At 28.5% G+C, this 23,900-nt stretch overlaps 2 protein-coding genes across 8 annotated transcripts in view; both read left to right on the forward strand.

Annotated features, from left to right (window-relative positions):
- Window positions 1-6,485, forward strand: part of LOC127282010 (AF4/FMR2 family member 4-like) — a 225,096-nt gene extending 218,611 nt beyond the window's left edge. For all 7 annotated transcript variants that reach the window (XM_051306070.1, XM_051306069.1, XM_051306071.1 and 4 more), the window contains one exon: window positions 133-6,485. In XM_051306070.1, the coding sequence (XP_051162027.1) occupies window positions 133-242 (110 nt within the window). In that variant the 3' untranslated portion in view covers window positions 243-6,485. The remainder of the gene's footprint in view (window positions 1-132) is intronic.
- A 571-nt stretch (window positions 6,486-7,056) lies between these two features.
- The window catches only part of LOC127281747 (dentin sialophosphoprotein-like), a 67,827-nt gene continuing 50,983 nt past the window's right edge, over window positions 7,057-23,900 (forward strand). The window contains exons 1-2 of the mRNA XM_051305622.1: window positions 7,057-7,384; window positions 21,802-21,831. The gene's annotated coding sequence lies outside the window, so the exon portion shown is untranslated. The remainder of the gene's footprint in view (window positions 7,385-21,801; window positions 21,832-23,900) is intronic.

The raw sequence follows: 23,900 nt of genomic DNA on the forward strand, positions 1-23,900 counted from the left end.
TGAGTAATTTATTCTGTTCAATTAAAATTAAAAATTACTGTAAAAAATTCTGCCTGAAGAAAGTTTTGCGTTTTAGATAAATTATATTAACGAAACAATTCAAATAACTTCAATTCTTTCTTTTAATTTCAGAATTTTTTATTGAGCTGGATGGGAAAATAGGTCCTCTAACATTGAAAAGTTCACTGCGAGATCTTGTGAATTATGTGTTAGAAGGGATCAATAAAATGCGAGCCCTTTGACCTCAGTGGCACAGCCCCCGACCACCAACTCCAAATTACATCACAGCTCTCCCTCCTAATATGGCAACGTATTCAAGTCTGTTTACGTAAACACGACAAAATAGACTCTTAAAAAAAAACTTGTTGAGCTAAAAAAAACAAACACTAGTGTTTTACGATTCAGTTTATTTTTTTTTTCGTTCGTCGAGCACAACAGACGTTTATATATACATATACACAAAAAAAGGTGCTTGAGGTATTTTAAAGAAACGGGGATTCTTTTTTTTATGTTTCTCGCGAGGAACACGTCTCCTGGAGGGATAACAACGTTCAGGTTCTCGGGGCTCTGGGAAACATAATCAACCAATCATCAACAAGTGTTACACACCTCGTGATACTGAGCGAATTTTTTTTTTCAATTTTACTTCAAAGACTGCTAAATTATTCCTGTCGAATAACCATATCGAGAAATTGAGATAACAATGGTGGTTGACAAAATTGCCTTTCAAAAAATAAATAAATTGACAAACGTCTACAAATGACGTTAATATCAATAATTTTGTCACTAGAGTATCGTTTTGTATTTAGAGAAGCAAAATTTTGTAATTAAACAAGTTTTATAAAAAAATCGTTTGTCTTCGTCGCTCACCATTGCTCTCTGACTCGAAATTAAAAAAAAAAAATAACAAAGAATTCATGTAGATAACTTAGTAAAAAAAAAAAATTATTAGTATATTCTTTGGCTGAGGATCTAGAACGCGAATAGATGAGAAACTATAAATGTTTATTTTTTTCTTTCCGAGGTGTCTTGCTTTTTTGTAAAATGTGAGTAGATACAATAAAAAAAAATGTGAACAGGAGAACAAACAAGTGCCACAGGAGCGTGCGCTCTCGCTCCTCATCGCGGGGAGTCTGCAGGTTACCTGAAGCATAATATATGTCGTTAAGTGATCCAAATCCAAGAATACACGATGATATAGTTTATTACGTATATAAAGTGATTATATACATAACGAGAAATTCTACATATATATATATATATATATATACATATTATATATAAAAATATAAACATATAAACAATGTGCACGTGAAAAAAGAAAATCAGTGCGCGCTTGCGCGTCCGTTCGCCGAAGGATTTTGCTCGAATCCATTATTCTAAAGTCGCAATTCCATCGGTTTACTGACGCGACTCATGTTTAGAGTTCTCAATTTAAAAAAAAATTACGTCGACATGAAATATTCGATTTCTTTTTTTTCCATTGTTCTTGATATTTTTCTTTATTACTATTTTCATTATTCTTTCGTTTTTTTAAATTCCGCTATTTTTTTTCTAATTCGATTATTATTTTCTATAATTGAAAATTCAGTTGAAATTGTAATTTAATTTTCTTCTAACAATTTTGGAGATTTTTCCAACTGAATTCTTGAATATTGATCGAGTTTAAAATTCGAGGAAAAAGAAAAGTTGAAAGGAATTTAAATAGAAAATTACCATCGTACGATAATGTATGATTTTATCTTTTTTTTTTCTAACTCTTAGGCAATTTTAAATATCTTTCTTTGGAATCTCAATTTTTGCCAAATAATTGGTTGAAATAATTTCAAGAAAGTAAAAAAAAGTAAAATGTAGAATAGAAAATTAATTTCAAATTTCAAATTTTTGTTAAAATTAGTAAATAAAATTGTAAATGATATAATTTAGTGATAAATTTTTTGTGCAAATTTTTGAAAAAAAAAACATTCGAAAATACGTGACACGTAATTTTGGAACTCTATTCATGCAATGTGTAGATAATCGAGATTAGTAAAATAAATTGAGTACGCAACAATCGACGCAAGTAAAACAAATTTCATATACTACAATTATTATTTACATTACTTAGACTGTAATGGGGAAAAATAGTGGTAATAGAGAAAAAAAAAAAGCTTTTAAGCAAGTACGTGCATATACGAAAAAAAAAAAACATACATTATAAAAAGCGTAAATGAGTGAAGAATCGAGCGCATATACATATATACATAATATATAAGTAAGTTGCTCATGTGTATATTTTTGTAAATAGGTATATTATGAGTGCCGCCGCCTTGAGGGTAGCCTAACTGCTTTTTCCGTCGAGCCAGTTGGCTAGCCCGCCCCAATTTTTGCTACGTTTTGCGAGAATATTTTTGATCAGATTATCTTTCTAGTTTTTAATCGATCACAAAAAAAAAAGAAGAAAAGAAAAGAAAGAAAATCCATGAAAATTCTCAAAAATTTTATTTTTCTGCTTACAAATAATAAAATTAAGCGTCTTGTAATTTTTCATTTTTCTTATAATACAAAAAAAAATTCACAATACGCTTAAATTTATTCAATTTTTTATGCGAGTCGGCTTTTTTGAAAAATAAATTTTACAAAGTTTACAATCTTTTACGAGCCTAGAGAAACTTCGAAAAGATTTTAATTTTTTACGCTCCAATGCTTGCTATATAGTTAACTTTTTTTAAAAAAAAAAATACAATCGAGATAGAAATTTCCCACTTTAGAAAAATTACTGTAAACACAAAATTAATTTCAAATTTTTATTCGAAAAATTTTAACTCTATTTTAAAAAAATAAAATTTAAATTTAAAATAAATTGATTTTTAAAAATTGTTAAATTTTAATTTTAGGTTTTTTTAAAGAAAATTCAAATTTTGTGTTTGCAATACTTAACAGTGAAATAATTGTTCGCGAGATAAAAAAAATAAGCTTTGATTACAATTCAAAATGAATGAGAGATAGAGAGAGAGAGAGAGAGTGAGTATGAAGAAATAAGATTCTATTTGTGAGTAAAAAAAAGTATTCGAAAAACGTAAAGAAAAGTGTCAAAAAGCAAATTAAAAGCTATAGCGGGCTGTAGTTTAGAAACTCATTGCGGTCCAATGGTTCACGGGATACAATTTTATATATCGAGCAAAAAAATAAAAAATGATGACCAAGGACGCTTGTTAAAGTTATAAAAAAAAATGCAAAGAGACTAGGAAAATTTTCGATATTTTCATGACATGTATTAATTGTAAGATAAAAAAAATATTTATATCAGGCCCGATACTCATCAGCTTCATTTTCTCCTGACTTGTGCGATTCTTGCTTTTGACACTTTTCTTGCAAGATTCTCAAGAGAGAGAGAGAGAGAGAGAGAAAAGAGAGAAAAATACTTGCACCGACAATTCTCGGTCCACAGTGTTTCTTTAAGTTTATGCATATCAATTTTTTAAAGGGATTTATCGTGCCCCTTTTTTTATCGAAAAAGAAAAATAAAAAAAAAAAATCTATAAACTATAATTTAAAACACATGGAATGAAATTTTAAATACAAGCGTAGATTATTTCAATCAGTTCGAGTTTCTTAATTGCTTTTTTTAAAAAAAAAAAACGTAAGACAAATTATTTTCTATTTTTCAAATTTAAATATTTATTTTTCAGATAATATTTTCTATTATATTTATTAATTACTATTAAAAAAGAAATATTTATATTCTTCATTGTTTCCGAAAATTACAATAGATAAAAAAAGAAAAAATGGAAAATAATTTGATTTTCGATTGTACGAAAAAGTGAGAACGTGAAAAAAAAGTGTGACTCTATAAGAAATATCGTTACTGCAATTTGTTTATAATAAAAATTTGGTCCATTGTATTACGCTACTTGTACTATATTTATATATACATATAAATATAATATATACATATATGTACACGCATATGTGTATGTATCCGTATCAAGATACTATTTTAATTGTATTATTATTATTATTATATTATTATTATATTATTATTATTATTATTATTATATTATTATTATCATTATTATTATTTTTAATATTATTATTGCATAATTATGTTATTACAATTATACTATATTGTAATTATTTTACTACGTTCTTGAATACAAGAAAAACTTCATTCTCACTCTCTTTTTTTTCAAATAATAGTTGGATTCAGAAAAAATTGTTTTAAAAAAAAAATATTTCACTGTGAAGAGAGCGAGGGATGAAGGGATTGAATGAGCGAGAGAGAGAAATTTAAAATTGTAAAAAACGAGTTTACATGGGCAGAGTTTGAAGATTCTACAATGAAATAATGACCAAGGCCTTTCATTGAAAATTATACACTTTGCAACGAGATAGTATGAGAGAAATAGAAAGAGAGAGAGAGTCAAAAAAAGAGCGAAGTTGGCATCGAACCGCAACGATGATCCTTGAGATTTTCGTCTTTTAACATTTTACTGAAAAAAAAACCAGCAATAATGCCATATTTAAATTAAAAATTTTATTTGTAAATTTTTGCAAACAAAAATGTTTTTTTTTTTTTAAATTCAAAAATTATTTTTGGGAAATACATCTTTTTTTCAATTTTTAATACAGAATTTCATTCATTCATTGTAAATATTTAAAAAGAAAAAGAAAACATTTTTTTAAATCGAAGTTTGATTTTAATTGTTGTTCTCTGCCATTGAATGAAATTGGAAAAAAAAATTTTTAATTCGAAAAATCCATCTCTTATTTTAAATAGAAATCCAAAGTTTGAGTGAAATTTTAAATTTATAATTGATATTTAATTAGATCAATATTAATTGTAAAGAAAGCGAATTTAGTTTTCGATACTTGGAAATGCCCAAAATTATTTTTTGTTTGAAAAAATATTAAAATATTTCGTAATTAAAATTTTTTTTTTATCCCTATTTTTGTTTTGATTAAAATGCGCTCAACGCCACAAAACTCTGTATTGTCGAATGCGCAGTAAAGAATGTGAATAAAATAAAATAAATGCCAGAGAAGTATCGAGAGTGCAACGAGACGAAATATAGAGAAAGAGATATGTAAAGGGCAACCGCACCAAGGAGAGACCAAACTCGCTTAAGATTATATTTACTATGCTTTTTATTTATTTGACTTATTATTATTATATTATTATTATTAAAATTATTATTATTATATTATTATTATATTATTATTATTATTATTATATTACACAATTAAATAATAATTATTATTAATTAATTATTATATTTATTGGCGTGGAGGCTGAACGAAACAGTCGAAACCACACTTTTCATAAATTAAATTTGTTGACACTAATATTATAATTGTTACTTAACTAATATTGTTTCAGTTGTGCAAAAAAAAAAAATCCGCAAAAATCATGCTTAAAAATGATTGTATCCAAATATAGTATTTTTTATTTATTTTTTTTTAACACAATTTACTACAAAAAATATTTTAATTTCAATTTGATCAAGAAAATATGAAAGTAATTTTTTTTTTGTTAGTATTTTGTATTATATTATTTGAAAAAATTTCTTTTTTGGATATTTCATCAAATTCTAATTGAAAAAAAAGAATCATTCGGCCTTGGTAGACTATTTAAATGAGAATGCGTGTCGATGGGCTTGGCTTGTACTTTTACTGATATACCTGTACTGATTAATTTATATAATTTATAAATTTATCTTACTTGTATAGGCTCGTGCAAAAAGAAAAAAAAAAAAATAATAACAATTTTACCTGGATTAGCGAAAATTTTCAAAAGAATTAAATAATTTTTTCTATTAGTTATTTCGATGAATTTATTTGTTATTCCAGGTAAAAAAAAAATTTTTCTCAGAATTGTATTTCCATGATACAAAACAATTATTTGATTAATCTCCCACACCCCCTACACCCCTCTCGCACCTCTCTGTGAGAAATAAAGATTTAAGTTTCTGAGGAAACTTCGCTTAGATAACACATGCGATTTAAAAACAAAAAAAAAAAAAAAATTGTAATATATCGAAAAGAGAATCAATTACACATTTTATCGTCTCACTTATAACAAAGTGAAGATTATTAATAAAAAAAAAATAAAAGAAAAAAATAATAATAAAAATGGAAGCAAAGAGAAAAAGCACAGTGACAATATGTATACATATATACATTTGCGAAATATTTTGTGAACAGGGCTTTTTTTACCTATTTTATAGTAAATCTCATTGAGAGGCTTTGTCCAGAGAAGCAGAGAGATATAGAAATACATTTAAATAAAAAAAAAAAAAGCAATCTGTAACTGAACATATATAAATATAAATATAAATATATATAGTTTAGAAATGACGTTGTGGTCGACGGGGCGGTTCGATATTTTATCGACCTGTACTCAATTTTCTTCTTTTTTTTACATTTTTGCGCCTTAGGCTGGCATTGTCATTATTCTAATTATTATATTATTGTGTATATGGTATAAATTGTAAAAAGGAACGTATTTACTACATCGTATTCATTTTATGAGGAAATAATTGTCCTCCAAATGAACATATTGTTTAAAGTAAATTGAATAAATAAATAAAACATTGACCAAATCAAAAAAAAAAAAAAAAAATTGCTGCTCTTATGTATTTGCTTTCCTTTTATTCAAAAAAAGTAATTAGCATTTATTATATAACAATATTTACTTTCCATTTATTTATTTTTATAAATATTTATAAAATTATTTCATTTTAGTTTTAATTTCTCTACAGATTTTTAAATTTAAATACGATATCGAATCGATATATTCATAACTTCACATTGCTCCAAATTTCTTAACCTCTATTACAATTTATTATAGAATTATATTCAATTATTGTATTTCACATCTTTAATATCAATTATTTTGTCATAAATAAGTATTATAGTATATAATTAATTAATAATTAATAATAAATTATATTATTTAAATTACAAATTTGAATTCTATCGATATATCGATAGTCGCGTTTAGTTCGAGAAGTGGCCACCAGTGGCGCTGTTGCGCACTTGCTTCTTTGTGAATGCAGCCGCCCGTCGGTTACAGTTGCGTCTGAACCTCCGTAGTGAGAGGTTGTATTTTGTCCAATTTTCTGTTTTTCCGTTTTGATTCGTCAACTTGCATAAATCTTTTGTGTTTGTTTTTTTATTTTTGTTGTAAAGAAATTATGTCATTATCAGTCTTTATTCAACATCCATAAAGGATTTAGTGTGTTATTAAGTGTTGTGTGCTATTGGAAAAAAGTTATCAAGAAATTATTCATCGAATAATTTCTCATCACCGTGTCAAACTGTACCAATCGTCTTTGTTTTGTTTATCGACATACTTTTCCGGAGTTTTTTTTTCACCTTACGTTACACACATAAAATTTTCAAGGTAAGCTTTTCTTATATAAATATTACAAAGTCGTATATGATTAAGCAGTGATAAGATAATTGTCAATTAACTTGTACTCGCGTTATTCAACTCAGCCACCTGTTGGTTTTGCGGAAATTGAAAATATTTTTCATTCCAAAGGAAATTATTCATTTATAAACGAATATTTAATACAATAATTGGACACATTATTACCTGCTTTGAAAGTAATAAGACGGAAAATCTGCGACATTTAAAGCGAATTACTGTATAGTGAATAATCTTTACAACATTTTTTTGTATACAAATCATTTTAAGATTTTTGAGTGTTTTTTTCTATAGAACGGATTGTTGGAAGAAATAACCTTAAGATTTGAATATGTTACTGATAATTTATTCTCGATAATTGTTTCCCCCCCTTTCTTTATTGGAAGCTTAATAATTTGGAGTGTTTTATGATTGTCTGGCATTTTTTTTTGATGATAAATTTTTATCCATTAGGTGTATTAGGGATGGGTGATAATATCCAATATATATATATGATTGTGTGTAAGTCCTTATCTGAGCTGCATTCCTTGTTTTCCCCTCACGGTTTAAAGCTGTAAGGAATGGAATTCGAGGATGCATACATTTAAGATACACATACAGGGAAAATACACAGTTTAACGTCTCGTTTCTCACCTCGTTTTGCTTTGCTCCATTCGACAAGCGGAATCGTTTACATAGGATGTGGCATTCCTTTTTAATGTCAAAAAAAAAAATCTAAATAGTTAAACTATCTCTCCAATGCTTAATATGTTCGAGATAAATTGTTTAATTTATTATAATTCCAAAAGAAGGAGAAGTAATCGTTTGAGGAAAACAAGTATTTAAAAAAAATAGAATTTTTTGAATTTTTAAAAAATTTAAACGTAAAAGAAATTTGCTTTTTAAAAATGTAGTCTACTTTTTCCTTGCTTTATGATTCGTTTAGTTTTTTTTCCTTTTGCATGGTCAATGACTTCAGTGCCTTGTTGTTATTATTAATATTTTATTTTATTAATACTATAAAAGGCTGCAATTTATTTATAGATTTTTCCTCAATAGCAGCAATGAATTTGTTATCCTTCTATAAATATATATGATAGGAATTTAGTTTTATTTTTTATTATTTTTTTTATTTTTTATTTTGAATTTGAGTGTTTTTCGGATTTATTAAAACAAAATGAATTATTTTAAGAAAATATTTTATTAAAATTATAATTTTTTTTTTAATCTTTGACATTTTTTAATTAATTTGAAAATCTACTGAAATTCATTATCAAAATATTTTTCCATATGATAAAATTAGTTTTTGAAACAATTTGTCAATTTATATTTTTTTTTCTCGAAACTTTTTACCGACACCTGTAATAAACCGTTTCTTTTGGTGTTTTAAATAGTAAAAAAAAATTTTATTGCTCGATAAAAATTTCTCAAATGCATATATTTTATGAAAGTGAAATATTTAATAGTATCCCGACAATAATATAATCGACTGGAATCTCTCGTGAACGAATCATTTTGAATGCTGTGTGTTTATCCTGGTCGAGGAAGGTCGGCTGCGTCGTGGCCTTGAAGTTAGCTGGTCCAGGGGAATGTGATCTCGACCTAAAGTATAGTTATATATACACCGATTCAGAGTTTCTTTGTTGATTCCCTCACTATAATGTACGATTGAAAATTATTTACGTTCATCTCTTCGACCTCATTTAAAATCCCCCTTCTCGAAATTTTTTGAGAAAAATTAACGTTTCTTTGCACTTGTGCAAGTCGACCTTCTGTATTTATATATTTGTCCTTTTTATTAGTTTCACAATTCATCTGCATTTTTTTTTTAAGTCTTCTAAAATATTTCTTTATTATTATATTTATTAATCGTAATTAATTTGATTACAATCAAAAATTTTTTAATTAACTGAGTATTAGAAATAGTAAACGAAATTTTAATTAAGAGCAATTTAGTTATGCAGAATGGTTTTGAAACCTTGAGACAGAGAGAGAGAGAGAGAGAGAGAGAAAGAGGGAGACTGACCGGATGTACCCTACAGTCATCTTCGCGAAGAGTAACAATGAATTGCGCAATTTTGTTACGACGTAACATTTTTGTTTTTATGGCAGGCGTGTCCTGATCCAATACATATTACGTGGTTTTAAACTCATCGGTTGCGTTAGTCAGGAAACGAGGATAGGTAACGTGCGACCTGGTTTATTAGGTGCGCCCTGAAAGGCGCCATAATAAATCCCACCTCGAAATGTCACGACCTGATCTCAATTTTATTATATTATAATATGCACTAAACTTATCTTCAAACTCTTATCTCTTTTTTAATGGCATTTAATATTTTTTTTACAATGCATTTATGCTTCTTGTAAATTATTTCGGTAGTTTTATATTATGGCTTCTGCTGAATTATATGAATATTTGTAAAATAATATTTACAATAATTTACACTGAAAAAAAAAATTTATTTGATTCAATTAATCGGTTACTTGATTTTTATCAAATAAATATTTATTTGTATCAAATAATTATTATTATATAAGTCAACATTATAAGTTCACAAACATTATTATTATTATTCATATGCCTTTCGGCTTTTGAACGTTATTATTATTATTTATATGCCTTTCGGCTTTTGAACGTTATTATTATTATTATTATTATTACTAACGACAAATATTAATATAATATAATATTATATTATATTATACGAAGCTGACGTACGCAACGTTTGTATAAACGATTTTTAAAGAAATAATTTTTTAAAATGAAAAATTCTATAATTTTTTGCTTAAAAAATATTTTTTTATAATTTTTTGATTAATGAAAACTACAAGAAATATTTTTTAGGCAAAAAATTATAGAATTTTTCATTTTAAAAAATTATTTCTTTAAAAATCGTTTATATAAACGTTGCGTACTTCAGCTTCGTTATATTATATTATATTATATTTGTCAATATGGGGAAAATACCTGAGTAATATCGGACCACTCCAATAATTATTATTTGAGTCAATTAAATGATATTTGTTTCAAATATAAAAATTATTGTTTCAAATAGAAATTTAATTCAAATATAAAAATTATTTGGTTCAAGTATAAATATTTATTTGATAATAGTCAAGTAATCAAATAAATTTTTTTTCAGTTTAACTGAATATATTTGAATTTATTATTTAATTATTTTTTTTTTTAATTAACACCAACTGAAAAAAATTATTTGATTCAAATAATCGGTTACTTGACTAATATCAAATAAATATTAAATTGGACTAAATAATTTTTATTTGAATTAAATAGTATTTGTAACAATTATTTTTATATTTCAATGTAACATTTAATTTATAATTATTTAATAGAAATTTTGAGTCAAGTAACCGATTATTTGAATCAAATTTTTTTTCCAGTTAATTTAATTTCGTAAAATATATTTTAAAACGGTTTTAAAAATATCAAAAAAAAAATTAAAAATAATTTCAAGGAATTTCGAATCTATTTCAATATATATACGCATTTCCAAATGTAGTTTCAATGAAATTTGAAAGTGATTTCAACCGGTTGGAGAAAAAAAAATTTTTTTTTGATGTAACTCTGGAATATATATATATAGAGAGAGAGATTGAACGAAATACTGTGTACATTTCATGAGAAAATTTCGAAATGATTTTGAAATAAAATATCGTATTGAATTGCTGCGTTCGTGATTGATATCAATAGGTTCTCTTACATATATATATTATATATATATATATACTTTAGAAAATCTTGATTAAAAGATTTTGTTCAAATGTTATCGACACATAAGAATTTTATCAAAAAGACAATAGAGTTTATTTTTAAATGATTAATAATATGTTTAGATAGAAGAAAAAGTATATAACATATAGATTGCAAAAAATGATAATGCGAGAATAATATTGTTGACGACGACAAGAGAGAATGATGTAAATGGCTCTCATTGCGTTAATTTTTTTTTTTATCAGTGATATTATATTTTCATTTATATATCCCATTAATATGGTAATCCAATTATTGGATAATGTTATGCAATACCAATGATTATATTTAATCGTTAATATTTTTTGATATCTGTTCATTTTGGCACAATTTTTGATTTTCAAATTGTACTCTCTAAATCTGAATTAGTAAAAATGTTTACTAATTTGAATTAGTGACTCACTTTTTGCTTCTGAATTAGTAAAATTTTACTAATTATTAGTAACTTTTACTAACAATTAGTAACATTTAACTAATTCAAAAGCAAAAAGTGAGTCACTAATTCAAATTAGTAAACATTTTTACTAATTCAGATTTAGAGAGTAATTTTTCATTTTAAAATTTGATTTTAAAATTAAAATTCGCTACATTCTTATTACGAATTTCATTTTGATAGGGATCTTAAAAATTTGATCAAGGTGACATTGAAAGTAGTCCCACCCCCTTCTATTTTTCTAGTATAAATCTTGTATATATAATACGTAGGCGAGATTTTCTCTACCGATCGAACTGGTTCGTGGATAAGGTCTTTAACCTTATCCCTGGACTCGACGAGAGTGAGGATAGTTGATTCTATCTCTGGTATCAGTAGAAGAGGTAGTTGGGGGAGGAAAATACGTGAATTTTATGAAGGTACTTGGTGCATGTACTTGTTTCGTTGGGGCAGCTTATCGCCTTTTTGCAAACTTGCGCAAAGTAATTTACACACACACACAGCTAAGAATATATAGATCCCCCATTGGATCGCGGGGGTTACAAACAATTCACGTGTTGCACACATTTTGCTCGCGTAAATTTTCATTTGCTCACTCGTGATTCTCTTCTCTCTCTCTCTCTCTTTTTCTTTTGGTATATCTTATCCACCCCGCGAGAACCTATATTCTCTGATAATGATCAGTGATGTTGTACTGTTTCGCTATATCTTACAAGAGAATCTTACACGCATAAATGAAAATATTGGAAAAACAAAGTAGACTAACAAATTTAATCAGAAAAGATTTATTTACTCATTTTTTTTCATCTTGTTTGCTATAGTAATTCTTTGCGAGAAAATAATAAGGCAAATGATGCAACATAGAAATAAATATACAAAAGAGATAATTAACCCTATTGTTGGGATCAATTTTATATATTTAGTGAAAGTATAAACAAATAAGAAAATATGAATGTAATTTTTGATATGCCATTGTGAACGAAATATCGCGCGGGTTTTGTCAAGTTCAATGTGGCGCAAGAGAAAGTATATTCTTTACAATAATGGAAACAAAAGTCAAAGGCAAATCGTGCCTTTTGTCAATTCTTGAGATCCTCTGTCCAGATTTTCTCTTTGATAAACAAAAAACACATTGTATTTATATAACTTATTATAAAACTTATTTTTAATACTACTACACATGATGAAAGAATGACGAAATTAAAACTTATCTGTTTCTAGAATTCACAGAATTATTTTTAAAAATATTTCTAGTTTCATTTGTACACTGTAAAAATAAAGTACTGTAGTACCGATTTTAGGTACACTGAAAAAAAATTCTAGTTAGAATAACCAGAATTCTGGTTAGGGTATATTTAACATTTTGATTCTGGTTAGGTTAACCAGAATTCTGGTTATTTTAACGAGAATTCTAGTTGATTCAACTAGAATTCTGGTTAACATAACTAGAAAGTAATGTTAAATATAGCCTAACCAGAATTTTTTTTTCAGTGTATCAAAATAGAACCAAATAGTACCTAAAGTAGGTATTAAATTAATATGCTGAAAAAAATATGCTATTGAATCCACAGCATTTCTGCTAAAGGCATAAAAATTATTGATTCTGAAGCATATGCTATAGAATTTGTAAAATATTCTATATAGCATATGATTTTGAATCAATAATTTTTATGCCTTTTGCAGAAATGCTGTTGATTTAATAGCATATTTTTCTCAATGTACCTTTTTTTTTACAGTGTACAAGAAAAATTTTGCCATTTAATTAGATTTTTAAATAAAATTGTTTTCAGTTATGCAATGATGTTTTATCGAATAAATGCTATAACAATACTATATATATGCATCTTCTCTATAGAAATTAGTAAACTCATTTGCATATAGTGCATCAATAGACAGGTGTCGCGTGCCATTGTTTTGATGATAATAATAATAATATACATAAGAATAGATATGTGAAGCGTCAACTAACCCATAATTATTGCTTTCTGATTTTCCTTTTGAATTATTGTTCACTTATAAAGGAGAGAACGCAAATTCCATAATTCATTGGGAGACTAGATTAACGACTACATCAGGAAATGAATAGGCCTCTCTCGTTTTAGAATCAAGTTTCATTATCTTAGGAAAGTTCATTCACGTTGGCTCGCCTCTTTTGTGAATTTAGATTCTAAAGTACAGATATAAATCATATAGTTTATGAAAATATAATACAATGTTTTAGCTACTAAAACAAAATAGTATATACATCTTATTTTATAGTTCAATTTCAAATAGTATTTTCTTTTTGATGGAAGGAAACGAAATATAGTGCCAAATATTATTTATTTTGAAAACTGGAGCAGTGTTAAATCCCCTTTGAAGATGAAGAGATGAGGTGAACTTATGTGGTTAAAGTCCCGTTATTCTGACCCAATCTTTTGCAAAGATTCTCCTGGTTCGTATTTCTCTTTTTCTCTCTCTTTTCTCGTTTACGATAAACGAGGGCCAAGGTTATAGGTATCGCATGAATAACCATTTCGCTTGGTTTATATTTTATGAAAGATCTGTCGTTTCCTTGTTGCTGCGCTGATGATATTACGATTTAAGATATTCGAGAATAAAAGAGTAAAGAATAAATTTAACCTTTGAATTTAATTCTTTGAAGTTTATACAGTCTTTTGTTGCAATATTAAGAAATTGTTGCTCAAGAGAAGAAACTTTGATATTTATAGAGGCAAGTTAACCTTAGACATTCTTTTGAATTCCAAAGAGACAGAGTTTTGATTCAACTTCCAGGCAACTTAAAAAGTCCATTTTTAACGAACCAATCATAATTTTGCTTTTCAACTCTCTTTTTGAGATGTCATAAAGTCAACTCATTAGTGACAACTTGTTTTTTTAAACCTCCTACTCATTTTCAAGTGTGTCGTAATTTCTCTCTCTTAGCAACAAAATAATTTTAGGACAAAAGAGATTTCGCATTTTTTTTTCGTTTTGATGAAGTCATGGATCAGGGCCGACAAATTTTGTTCTTATGCGATAATAATCCAGGATACGGTCTGTGTAATCTGTTCGTGGTTAGAAAGTAACCTCTTCAGGTGTCGGTTCAATTGTCACGTCCAATTTTTTTTTTTTTTTATCGAAAAATTACGTAAAAATTGATCGGATATCCTTTAAATTTTAGAAAAATCTTTATTCCGTGGGGTTTTTTAATTTATCATTCAGTGCACCTTCAGAAAGTGTGTGTATATACATCAATCAGGATGTAACTGGCTGTTATGAACGATGTAATATCCTTTGTGTATGTTGAACATTCCAGGTCTTGTATGGTAGCAAACGATCGCATCTTGAATTATGATGAATGTAGAATCTCTTTAAAACACACTCGTGTGAGGAATCTTAAATAGAAGTTCTCTTCAATATACTGAACCTTTATTTTTATATTTGTCAAAACCGAAATTCATGTATAATGACGATTTACAAAACAATTATGAGAATCGTAATGGTCGCACAAGACCAACTTAAATGGAATAGTGTAACTGTTATAATTAACTGCTCGGGAACCATCAAACCGTAAATATAATATTAAATATTACTAATTAGAAATAAAAAAAAAATTCCGTTTATATGGAATTCTTGCATTTATATGTGAGAACCTAAGAGTAGAATATAGTGTTTTATTCATAAAGCCATAAAAATGTTGATGAGATGCGGAGGAAAATACTTGATGCTGTTTGCATATTGTTAAACAGACACCATTGAATGGGATCATTCAAGAAAAGTATTTCATTCTGTGTTGAATACCTTTTGCATCCATATATATTTATTTATGGTGCGGTAAAGTCAGCAGAAAACACATAGTCATTTCCTAAAGCTTTTTAGATCTTTTTCGTTTCAGTATTTTCCAATCAGTCTTTATATTTGTACCTTGTAATTTGCGGGCTAGTTTGTTCTCTCAACTCGGCACAAATGTGAATGCGCACTGGCCCGCGCAGCTACGCTCTGCTTGCTGCCGACAACGCGACTCATTACCGGACTATCCTCTTTTACCTCGAACCAATCCCTCTCCATATTCTTCTAAAAAAAAAACTTTTTCTCATCATTGTAGTCTCCCACCATTATCGGCTCTTCAAAAAGATATTATGGTCCGAACTTTAGAATTCTCAGATTTTAGGATAAAACAATTTTAGATTAGTCAATTAGGATTAGGTACTTTTTGTAAATAGATTTGTTAAATGCTATTAATCTGCATTCTAGATGGTTGTAGAATTTCAAATTGTACCATTTGGAATCGGTATTGCTAAAGCAACAGTATTTTTATGATGGTTTTATTTTTCGCTCTCTTTAGAATAACATTTTATATAAAAATACAAAGAAAGGCTTGTTTTACTTTTAAAGAATGACCATAGATCTTGCTAAAAATAAAGAAACAGGTTGGGGTTGAAGCTGACCGTAATTTAACACCACCCACATCCTTGGTTTCTTTTGGTGGGGTTTCCTACTTGGTTCTCACGTGATCTGTGAGAAAACTACCAAAGGGAATTCTTACCACCATTCCCTTCGTCTTCTTTTTCTTCCTTATTCGCGTATCACACTTTGTCTTTCCTGCAGCTCACTCGTCTTGAAATTCCAAGAGTTCTGATGCGCGGATCCGCTTGAAAGATTTCCTTACAGAAAGAGAGCGCAGTATATGATGCTTCATGGAATCCTTGTCAGTAAATTAAAATTATTTAGTGTAATTTTTAGACCACCCTGAGAAAAATAATGCATTTTTGCAAGTCACGTCTCATGTTTGTCTGGCAAATATATCTCATTCTCATAAAAATTACACGCTTTTGCAACAAATAGACCGTCAGAGTGGATTATAATGAATGTTAAATAGCGTATATAGTGAATTCAAAACAGCGAGAGTTTGGCTCTTCTTTTCTTTCGTGTTTAAGATTGAGCCTTTCTCGTTTCGCGTAGGTAAAAGCGATTTTGATTCGCTCTAATCACTCAACTTTCCGTGATACTTACTAAATCTTACATGACCCATCTATGTGCGGCGAAATCGAATTCTCTCGCTCTTTTTTTGACGTCACATTCGATATAGTATGTGGTTTTAATGCGTCAAACCACAAATTCAATCCACGAATGGATATTTTGATTCATATATATATATATATATATATATATATATCTTGTACACGGGGATTTTGCGCCAGAAACTTACTCAATCAAAACAAAAGTTTCGTAAGTCGGGCAATCGATTCACGAGAGACTCTGTCTTGCATGAGAAGTCGCGTGATTCGCATCATTATCGAATTTCACGGTTTTCGTAAAAGTTTACATTTTTGCATGCAACATAATCCTCTCTTGATCTTATCAAAGTTTTAGAAAGTTTTTCTCAACATCAATATGATCGAAAACATCTTAATAATGGAAAAAAAATTTTTGATTATTTAGTAATTAGTTAGATTTTTTTTTGAAATAATTCTGATAAATTTATTTAGCGTGGGAGTTATCACGCGAATTCCAATAATGGTCGTAAGCGAAACTGTCATTAAAAATTAACATTGACTCTTCGAATTTCCCTGGAGGCATCAACAGATTCCGTGTGCGTCCATTATTTCTGTCGCTTCCAGGAAATACTTTCTGGGAAAAAAAGAGATACCTGATATGCGGTAGTTTATTGATTTTCACAAGGTCCCTAGAGAAAAAAAAAGTGTATAACAAAGAAAATGTTAAATTTTTTAAATAGTTTTTAGTATTAAATGCATTATGATAATGTTTCAAAAGGGGGAAATTAATTCTTCTTCAATTATATATAAATTGCAATTGTGAGGTATTTCATAAAAACATGTGGAATTTTAATCCCATTCAAACAAATACGAAGATATATTTCATCAAATTTTTACCTAATTGGTTTAATAAAATGCAATACAAGACCAAATTCGGGAATAAAAAAAACTAATTTAAAATTGTTTTCAATTTTAGATTTCTTGTAGAGGAATGAACGCAGTTGTAATGTAATTTCCTTCTATATTAAAATAGGATCTAATTACGAATAATTCATTTCTTTAAGATCCATTAGTAATATATGTTCCCGTGTTAGAAAAGTGGCATAAAATTTGGAACAGAACGAGTATTTATAAAACAAATCCATGTGAATTGAGCGGCATTTATATATGTTCGTTATAAGAAGCAAGAATCGGGTTTACCCATAGAAGGAAGCCAAATCGATGCTTCCATTACCGTTGTAAGACTTACGGAGAGCACTGTTACGTAATACCTGTTCTCCACAGTCCGAAACTCCTTTCTTGAACCCCCAGATATGCCGCAGGTGTTTTGGAAACACCTGATAAAAAAAGTTAATTATCCGTTTTATAGGTCATTGGATTCTTTTCAGAGCAACCCAAATATCTCTTTGAATATAAAATTTTGAATTAGGAGTTTATCATCATCCTATAGAAGTTTTTTCAATCAAAAATTGATGCTTATTCATACGCACAGCTTTCAATGCTCATCATTTGGATTTAATCGAATGAAGCTATCTTCTCTCAAACCTAGATTTATCGAAATTGTCCTACATACGTCGAGCCGTTCATTTCCTGAATTGGGATCAGTTGATTCCACTTCATATGCTGCGGGAATTGAAAATCTATTCGAATTTTTCGAGAAATGTTTATATTGATAAAAAAAAATATGCTTAAATCAATAAAAATTATTCGACGGTCAACTTCCCGGACATCGTATCATTTCTGACATCGCCCACATTCCATCCTGTTTATTAAATTGTTTTTTCTCCTTTCGCTTTAGAATCTCCTGCTGTATGTGTTTTAAAATGTTCATCTAAAACCACAAGAATGTGCTCATATTTTCTAGTGCTATTTAATTATTAATACGATCAGAATTTTAATTTAATTAATATGATAGAAAAAATTTGAACTACAGCAAAAATGAGACTAGATTTTTTCTGTGTATAAAAAGTATATACAATTTAAAAATAGACTTTTTTTTCTCGTAATTTAAAATTGAATTCATTCATTGATTGAATCGAGTATTGTCTTTATAAAATGTAAGTATGAGTGACATAAATAGGACCTTACAAAAGGTTTAACTTGACTCGGTACGACGACCTCAAAACTGTATAGGCCGTTGGTTCTTTCACGATCGATAGCAGTATATGCCACCTAGAGGAGGCGTCTATATGACCTTTGTACCTTTGATTTTAAATGCATGTCATCACGGTACTTTAATTTTAATTCCAAAATTCGAGTTTTCCAAAATTTATCTTCTTTGAAGAAGATGAAGTTTTTCGTTATTGCGTCTAGACTCCACTAATTAGCCGCAACTTGTAATTCCCCTCTATCTTATATATAATAAAGACTTGCACCTGCTTCTTTGTGGAACCACAGGTGTAGTTTCGGAAGCCATGCACGTTGTCCTTGTCTACTACAACATATCGACGTGAGATAACCATGCTTGCAGAAATGTCTAGAGAGCTTTATACCTTATGAAGTATTCAGACCACATTACCGGTGTTATACTTTCAAGGAGACGAGATCCTTGCAGACGATAGTTTATTCTCATCTAAGTTCATAGGGTTGTGCAGTGTACTAAAAGAAAATTTATCTGCCACGTGCCTCTTCGTGTCTTTTCAAACCTGTTTCTGTTTCTTCTTCTCTGAAATTTTTTTTTTGGTTTTTATTAAATTTTGCGCCTCGAATTTAGAGCAAATATCTAAAATTCATCATTTTTCAATCATCTAAATATTTAGAATCATATCCATTTATGTGGAGCTATGACAATAAAAGTATTTTTATTTATTTATGCATAGGCTCTAGTGGCGCCTGAGTGTCACTTTCGACTCTCCAGACACGCAAGAATACGACGTCTGAGTGACTCAGAGGAATATTAAACTAGTCTAGAATATATATACTTGAACGAGATAATGTTATGGTGTAGTCAATTCTATACATTGAAAGAAAAATAGTATTGAATCAAGAAAACCTATGTACTTGACCGTATTTTATACCAATATTTTCTTGATCCAAGAAAATTTACTTCAAACTAATAAAAATTTCTTGGATCAAGAAAATATTGGTGTCAATTACAAAGGTTTTCTTGATTCAATACTATTTTTTTTCAGTGTAATGACACAATATTGATAATTCTAATAAAGAATTTACAAGTAGAACCCCATACTAACATCTGATTTTTTTAAACATTATTTAGTTTTCACAAATCATTTCATTTATTACTTTTCTCTGGCAAGATAATTAGGTAATGATTTCTTAGCCGAAGTAAAACATGGATGATAGTGAACTTAGACTTAAATGTCAAGCTGACATACTTTTATTACTGTTTCTTTTTTTAAATTCGTTTTATTAAAACTTCTTTTTTTGTAAACTTTCGTTTATTTTAATGAAAGTGATTTTCTATGATAAACTTTAAAGACTTAATCTTTAAGATTCGATTTATGGGAGTCTGGGTGATCACATGCTGTGAATTATTATCGATCGACAAGGCGAACTTTAAAAATAAGAGATCCCCCACCATTTTATTTTACAGCTCCGCATGGCCTTTCTTCTTTCGACATTGGTGATCGCGCGGCGCGATGTCGAGAGGACGATAGTGAAACCAGCATTATCCAATCGTTGGTTGAGTGTTTGCGACCCTAGTCGTGACCGGTTAAGGTGGTGGGAATCCGCCCTAAGATCAACTCTCATACGCCTTAAAACCGACTGCATTTATATTTGCCGTCGCCCTGTCATTCTTTTATATATATTTTTTATATGACCATCTGAGTTCTTGGTATTCAATTGTCTTATTTTTGCGACTAATTCCGTCTTTGTGATGAGCTGCGATCACCATGAACGGAGAAAATAGGGAATTCAAAATCAAATTCTAAATCTTTTGAAAAATACGTATTTTTCATCTAAGCGCAAACGTACTACTACACTGTAAAACGAAGGTATTAATTTTATACCGAATTAGGTACTAAATTGAACCAACGGATCGTAGAAGGGCATATACGCAACACAGAAAATTAAAAGGCATTAAAATAAGCTGCAACGCTTATTATTTCAATCCAATTTTGCTTATTTTAATACCAAAATGGATTAAAATAAGCAAAATTGGATTAAAATAATAAGCGTTGCAGCTTATTTTAATGCCTTTTAATTTTCTGTGAATGTATTTAGCATGGCCCATATGCCCTTCTACGATCCTTCGGTTCAATTGTCATTTGGTTCTATTTTGATATATCTAAAATCGGTACTATTTTGGTACATTCTTTTTACAGATTATACTACTACACCCTAAATCTGAATCAGTGAAAATTTTACTGATTTGAAGTCAGTGAATAACTTTTAGAGTATACCATCCATTATATTTAATTAAAAACGTACCAAAATCACGAACGGATCATCTTGCGCTAATTTTGTTTATCCTACAATGACCTTTTGTCACTTATATTTTGAAAATCCAAATGATAATTTAATTAGTGAAATAATTTTAATGAATTAAAATTTCCAAGCATTTGGAATTTTATTACCTTTATACCTGCATTCCGAGCTTGATGTTTACATTGAAGTACAAAGAGCACCTTAAATTAAAGGTCATAACAAAGGAAATATCAAAGATAATAAAATCAGCTACCTGTTTAAACCCGTTTAGACAGTCGATTTTAAAATTTGTGCTGTATAATTTTTTATTTAATATTTTCTCATTCAAAGTGAATAGCTTCGGGAGTGTTCTTTTAATTCGCGAACAAATTTAAAAGTATTTGTTTTTTTGTTATGTAGTAAATTTTTTTGTTCCGGGAGTGTACGAAATTTTTAAAATCGCGATCGCTTAAATCTGTTAGCTAAAGTATTTCATATAATTTAAAAACGCGGTTTCCAGTGTTGATTTTCTTCATTATGTGATCTTCTCATCTAAAATCTATTTGTTACAAAGGTATAATTTTATAAATATTATATTCTTTTTCTAAAATTTAATTCTTTAAGAGACTTGGAAAAATGTACAAAAACATTTGCGATTTATATAAGAAGAAAAGGGTTGCATGACTTTTTTTTTAATGTCGCGACAAGTTCAGGTTAAACTGCATTCCAAGTCCATTAACGTAAAACGGGAACTTCCGAAAATAGGCAGCAATGTTGCCATTTTCTTCCAGCGATTCGCAATTCTTAGAAAAAAAAGAGGAAAAAAAAATTAATTTTCCTAATTTTTTTTTTGTTTCAGTTATGAAAGTTGGAAACGTCCAGTGAACACGTGAGTAATTTTTTTTTTTTTTTTATTAAATATTAAGATATTCTTTTGTGTAATAAGATAATAATTGACTCTATATATTTTATGAAATCTATTGTATTCATTGTATCGAATACGATATATGTAAAATAATTAAGTAACTGTTGGTGGATGCCGGAAATTCATCTCTGCAATATATTACCAACACCTCCGCGCGAAGCTCCTTTCTAATTGCAAGTTTCAATATATATATATAAAAAAAGGTATAAAATTTATATATATGTTAGGAGTTTATAATTATTAGAATTTGCAATATGACGTCTCTTTAATGGAAGGTTCGCGACTTCAATCTTCGTAACCGCGTGGTGCTAGGGGCGTTCACGCATCAACGATAGCAATTAGCGTGCCAATTAGCCCATAGATAGGTTGAGGCGTTTGTTAGTAATTAATTCGAAATTGGACGAGCCGTCGATGGCCCGGAAGTCATTCTCAGTTCTGCACTTGTAGAATCATTCGCCCACACATTGGCGCAAAATCGAGGTTAGTTTGTATATATATGCGTCCATTTTCTATCGCTCTCGTTGATTACACACCTCACCTTCGCATCTTGACAGATAAGAGCATGCACACCTGCGTTTATAACGGTTAACCATGGAAAATACGGGTCCTCAGGTTATTCGGTTTGTCCCACGGACCGGTTCACCTGATTATTCGCGATTCAATTGGAACATTATCATTTGATACTTGTTCGCCTCTTTTTGTACCGTTAGAGACGTATATAAGTAACTTGGTGAATTTGCAATATAACTTATTGAAAATATATGTTTATTTTTTTTTTTAATTCGATTTACTTTCTATAATTTTAATACATTTTTTTGATAATTTAGATAATAGAAAATTTTATAATAATACACTGAGAAAAATGTTTAGTCAGAGCAACCAAAATTTGGTTGGGCCGACAAAAAAATTTTGTTGATATTTAAGCAACCAAACTATTTGTTTGAGTCAACCAAAAAAATTTGGTTGAGTGTTTTTTGTTGGCATAACAAAAATGTTTGGTTAGCCCAACCAAATTTTTTTCGTTAGGTCAACAAAAATGTTTGGTTGATCAAACAAACAGTTTTTTTTTTTGTAAAATTAAAAATTTTATTCTACCTTATCTCTTTTCTTTTTATCCTTTTTATTCATTTAACTATTCTCTTAAGCTATGAGCTGAGAGCGAATCAAATTATTTGGTTGTCGCAACCAAATTTTGGTTAGGACAACAAACGATCATTTGGTTTTTTAGAACAAACTATTTTGTTGTGTTAACCAAATTATTTTGTTGTCGTAATCAAATTTTGGTTGGAATTTAAAAATGTTCAACAAAATAATTTTGTTGGCCTAACCAAATGTTTGGTTGAGATAACTCTACGACTAGGTAGGTTTCAGCCAACCAAAATTTGGTTACAAGAACCAAAATTGCCTATAATCAAACAATTTTACTGCACACACTAAATTTTCTTTCTCAGTGTAGATTTTTGAAGACCTTTTTTTTAAATGAAAAAATTCTATGAATTTTCGACTGAATAATAATTTTTGCAATGTTTATTAATAAAAAAAATTATGAAAAATATTTTTTAGAAGTTTTATAATTTTCTGTTTTAAAAAATAATTTGTTTTCTAATAATCAAATAAATACTTACTAGAACGAATAAATTATTATTTGAGGCAATTAAATTTCCCGTGTAGAAATTGCCCTACTAGGGCCCGCGGCGTTTCATTCCCTAATAGGGCAGCCTGATTAGGCCCCGATCTGGACCCTGGAAAAATTTCTGCACGGATTGTTTCAAATACAGAAATTATTGATTCAAATTCTATTTAATTCAAATAAAAATTATTTGGTTCAGGTAAATATTTGTTAATAGTTAAGTAATCGATTATTTGAATTAAATATATTTTAATGTTTTAAGAATTTTTTTTATTAAATCACAGTAGAGCCATTATCACAATAAAAACTGTAAATTTTTATATTTCAGAAGAAAAAATTTTTGTCTTATTAAATTCTTTGCTAATAGTTTTTTAAATAAACTTACATAAAATTGTATAAAGTA

Source organism: Leptopilina boulardi, unplaced genomic scaffold, assembly GCF_019393585.1.
Source record: "Leptopilina boulardi isolate dan_hultmark-lab unplaced genomic scaffold, ZJU_Lbou_2.1 LbouV2_278, whole genome shotgun sequence".
Lineage (NCBI taxonomy): Eukaryota > Metazoa > Arthropoda > Insecta > Hymenoptera > Figitidae > Leptopilina > Leptopilina boulardi.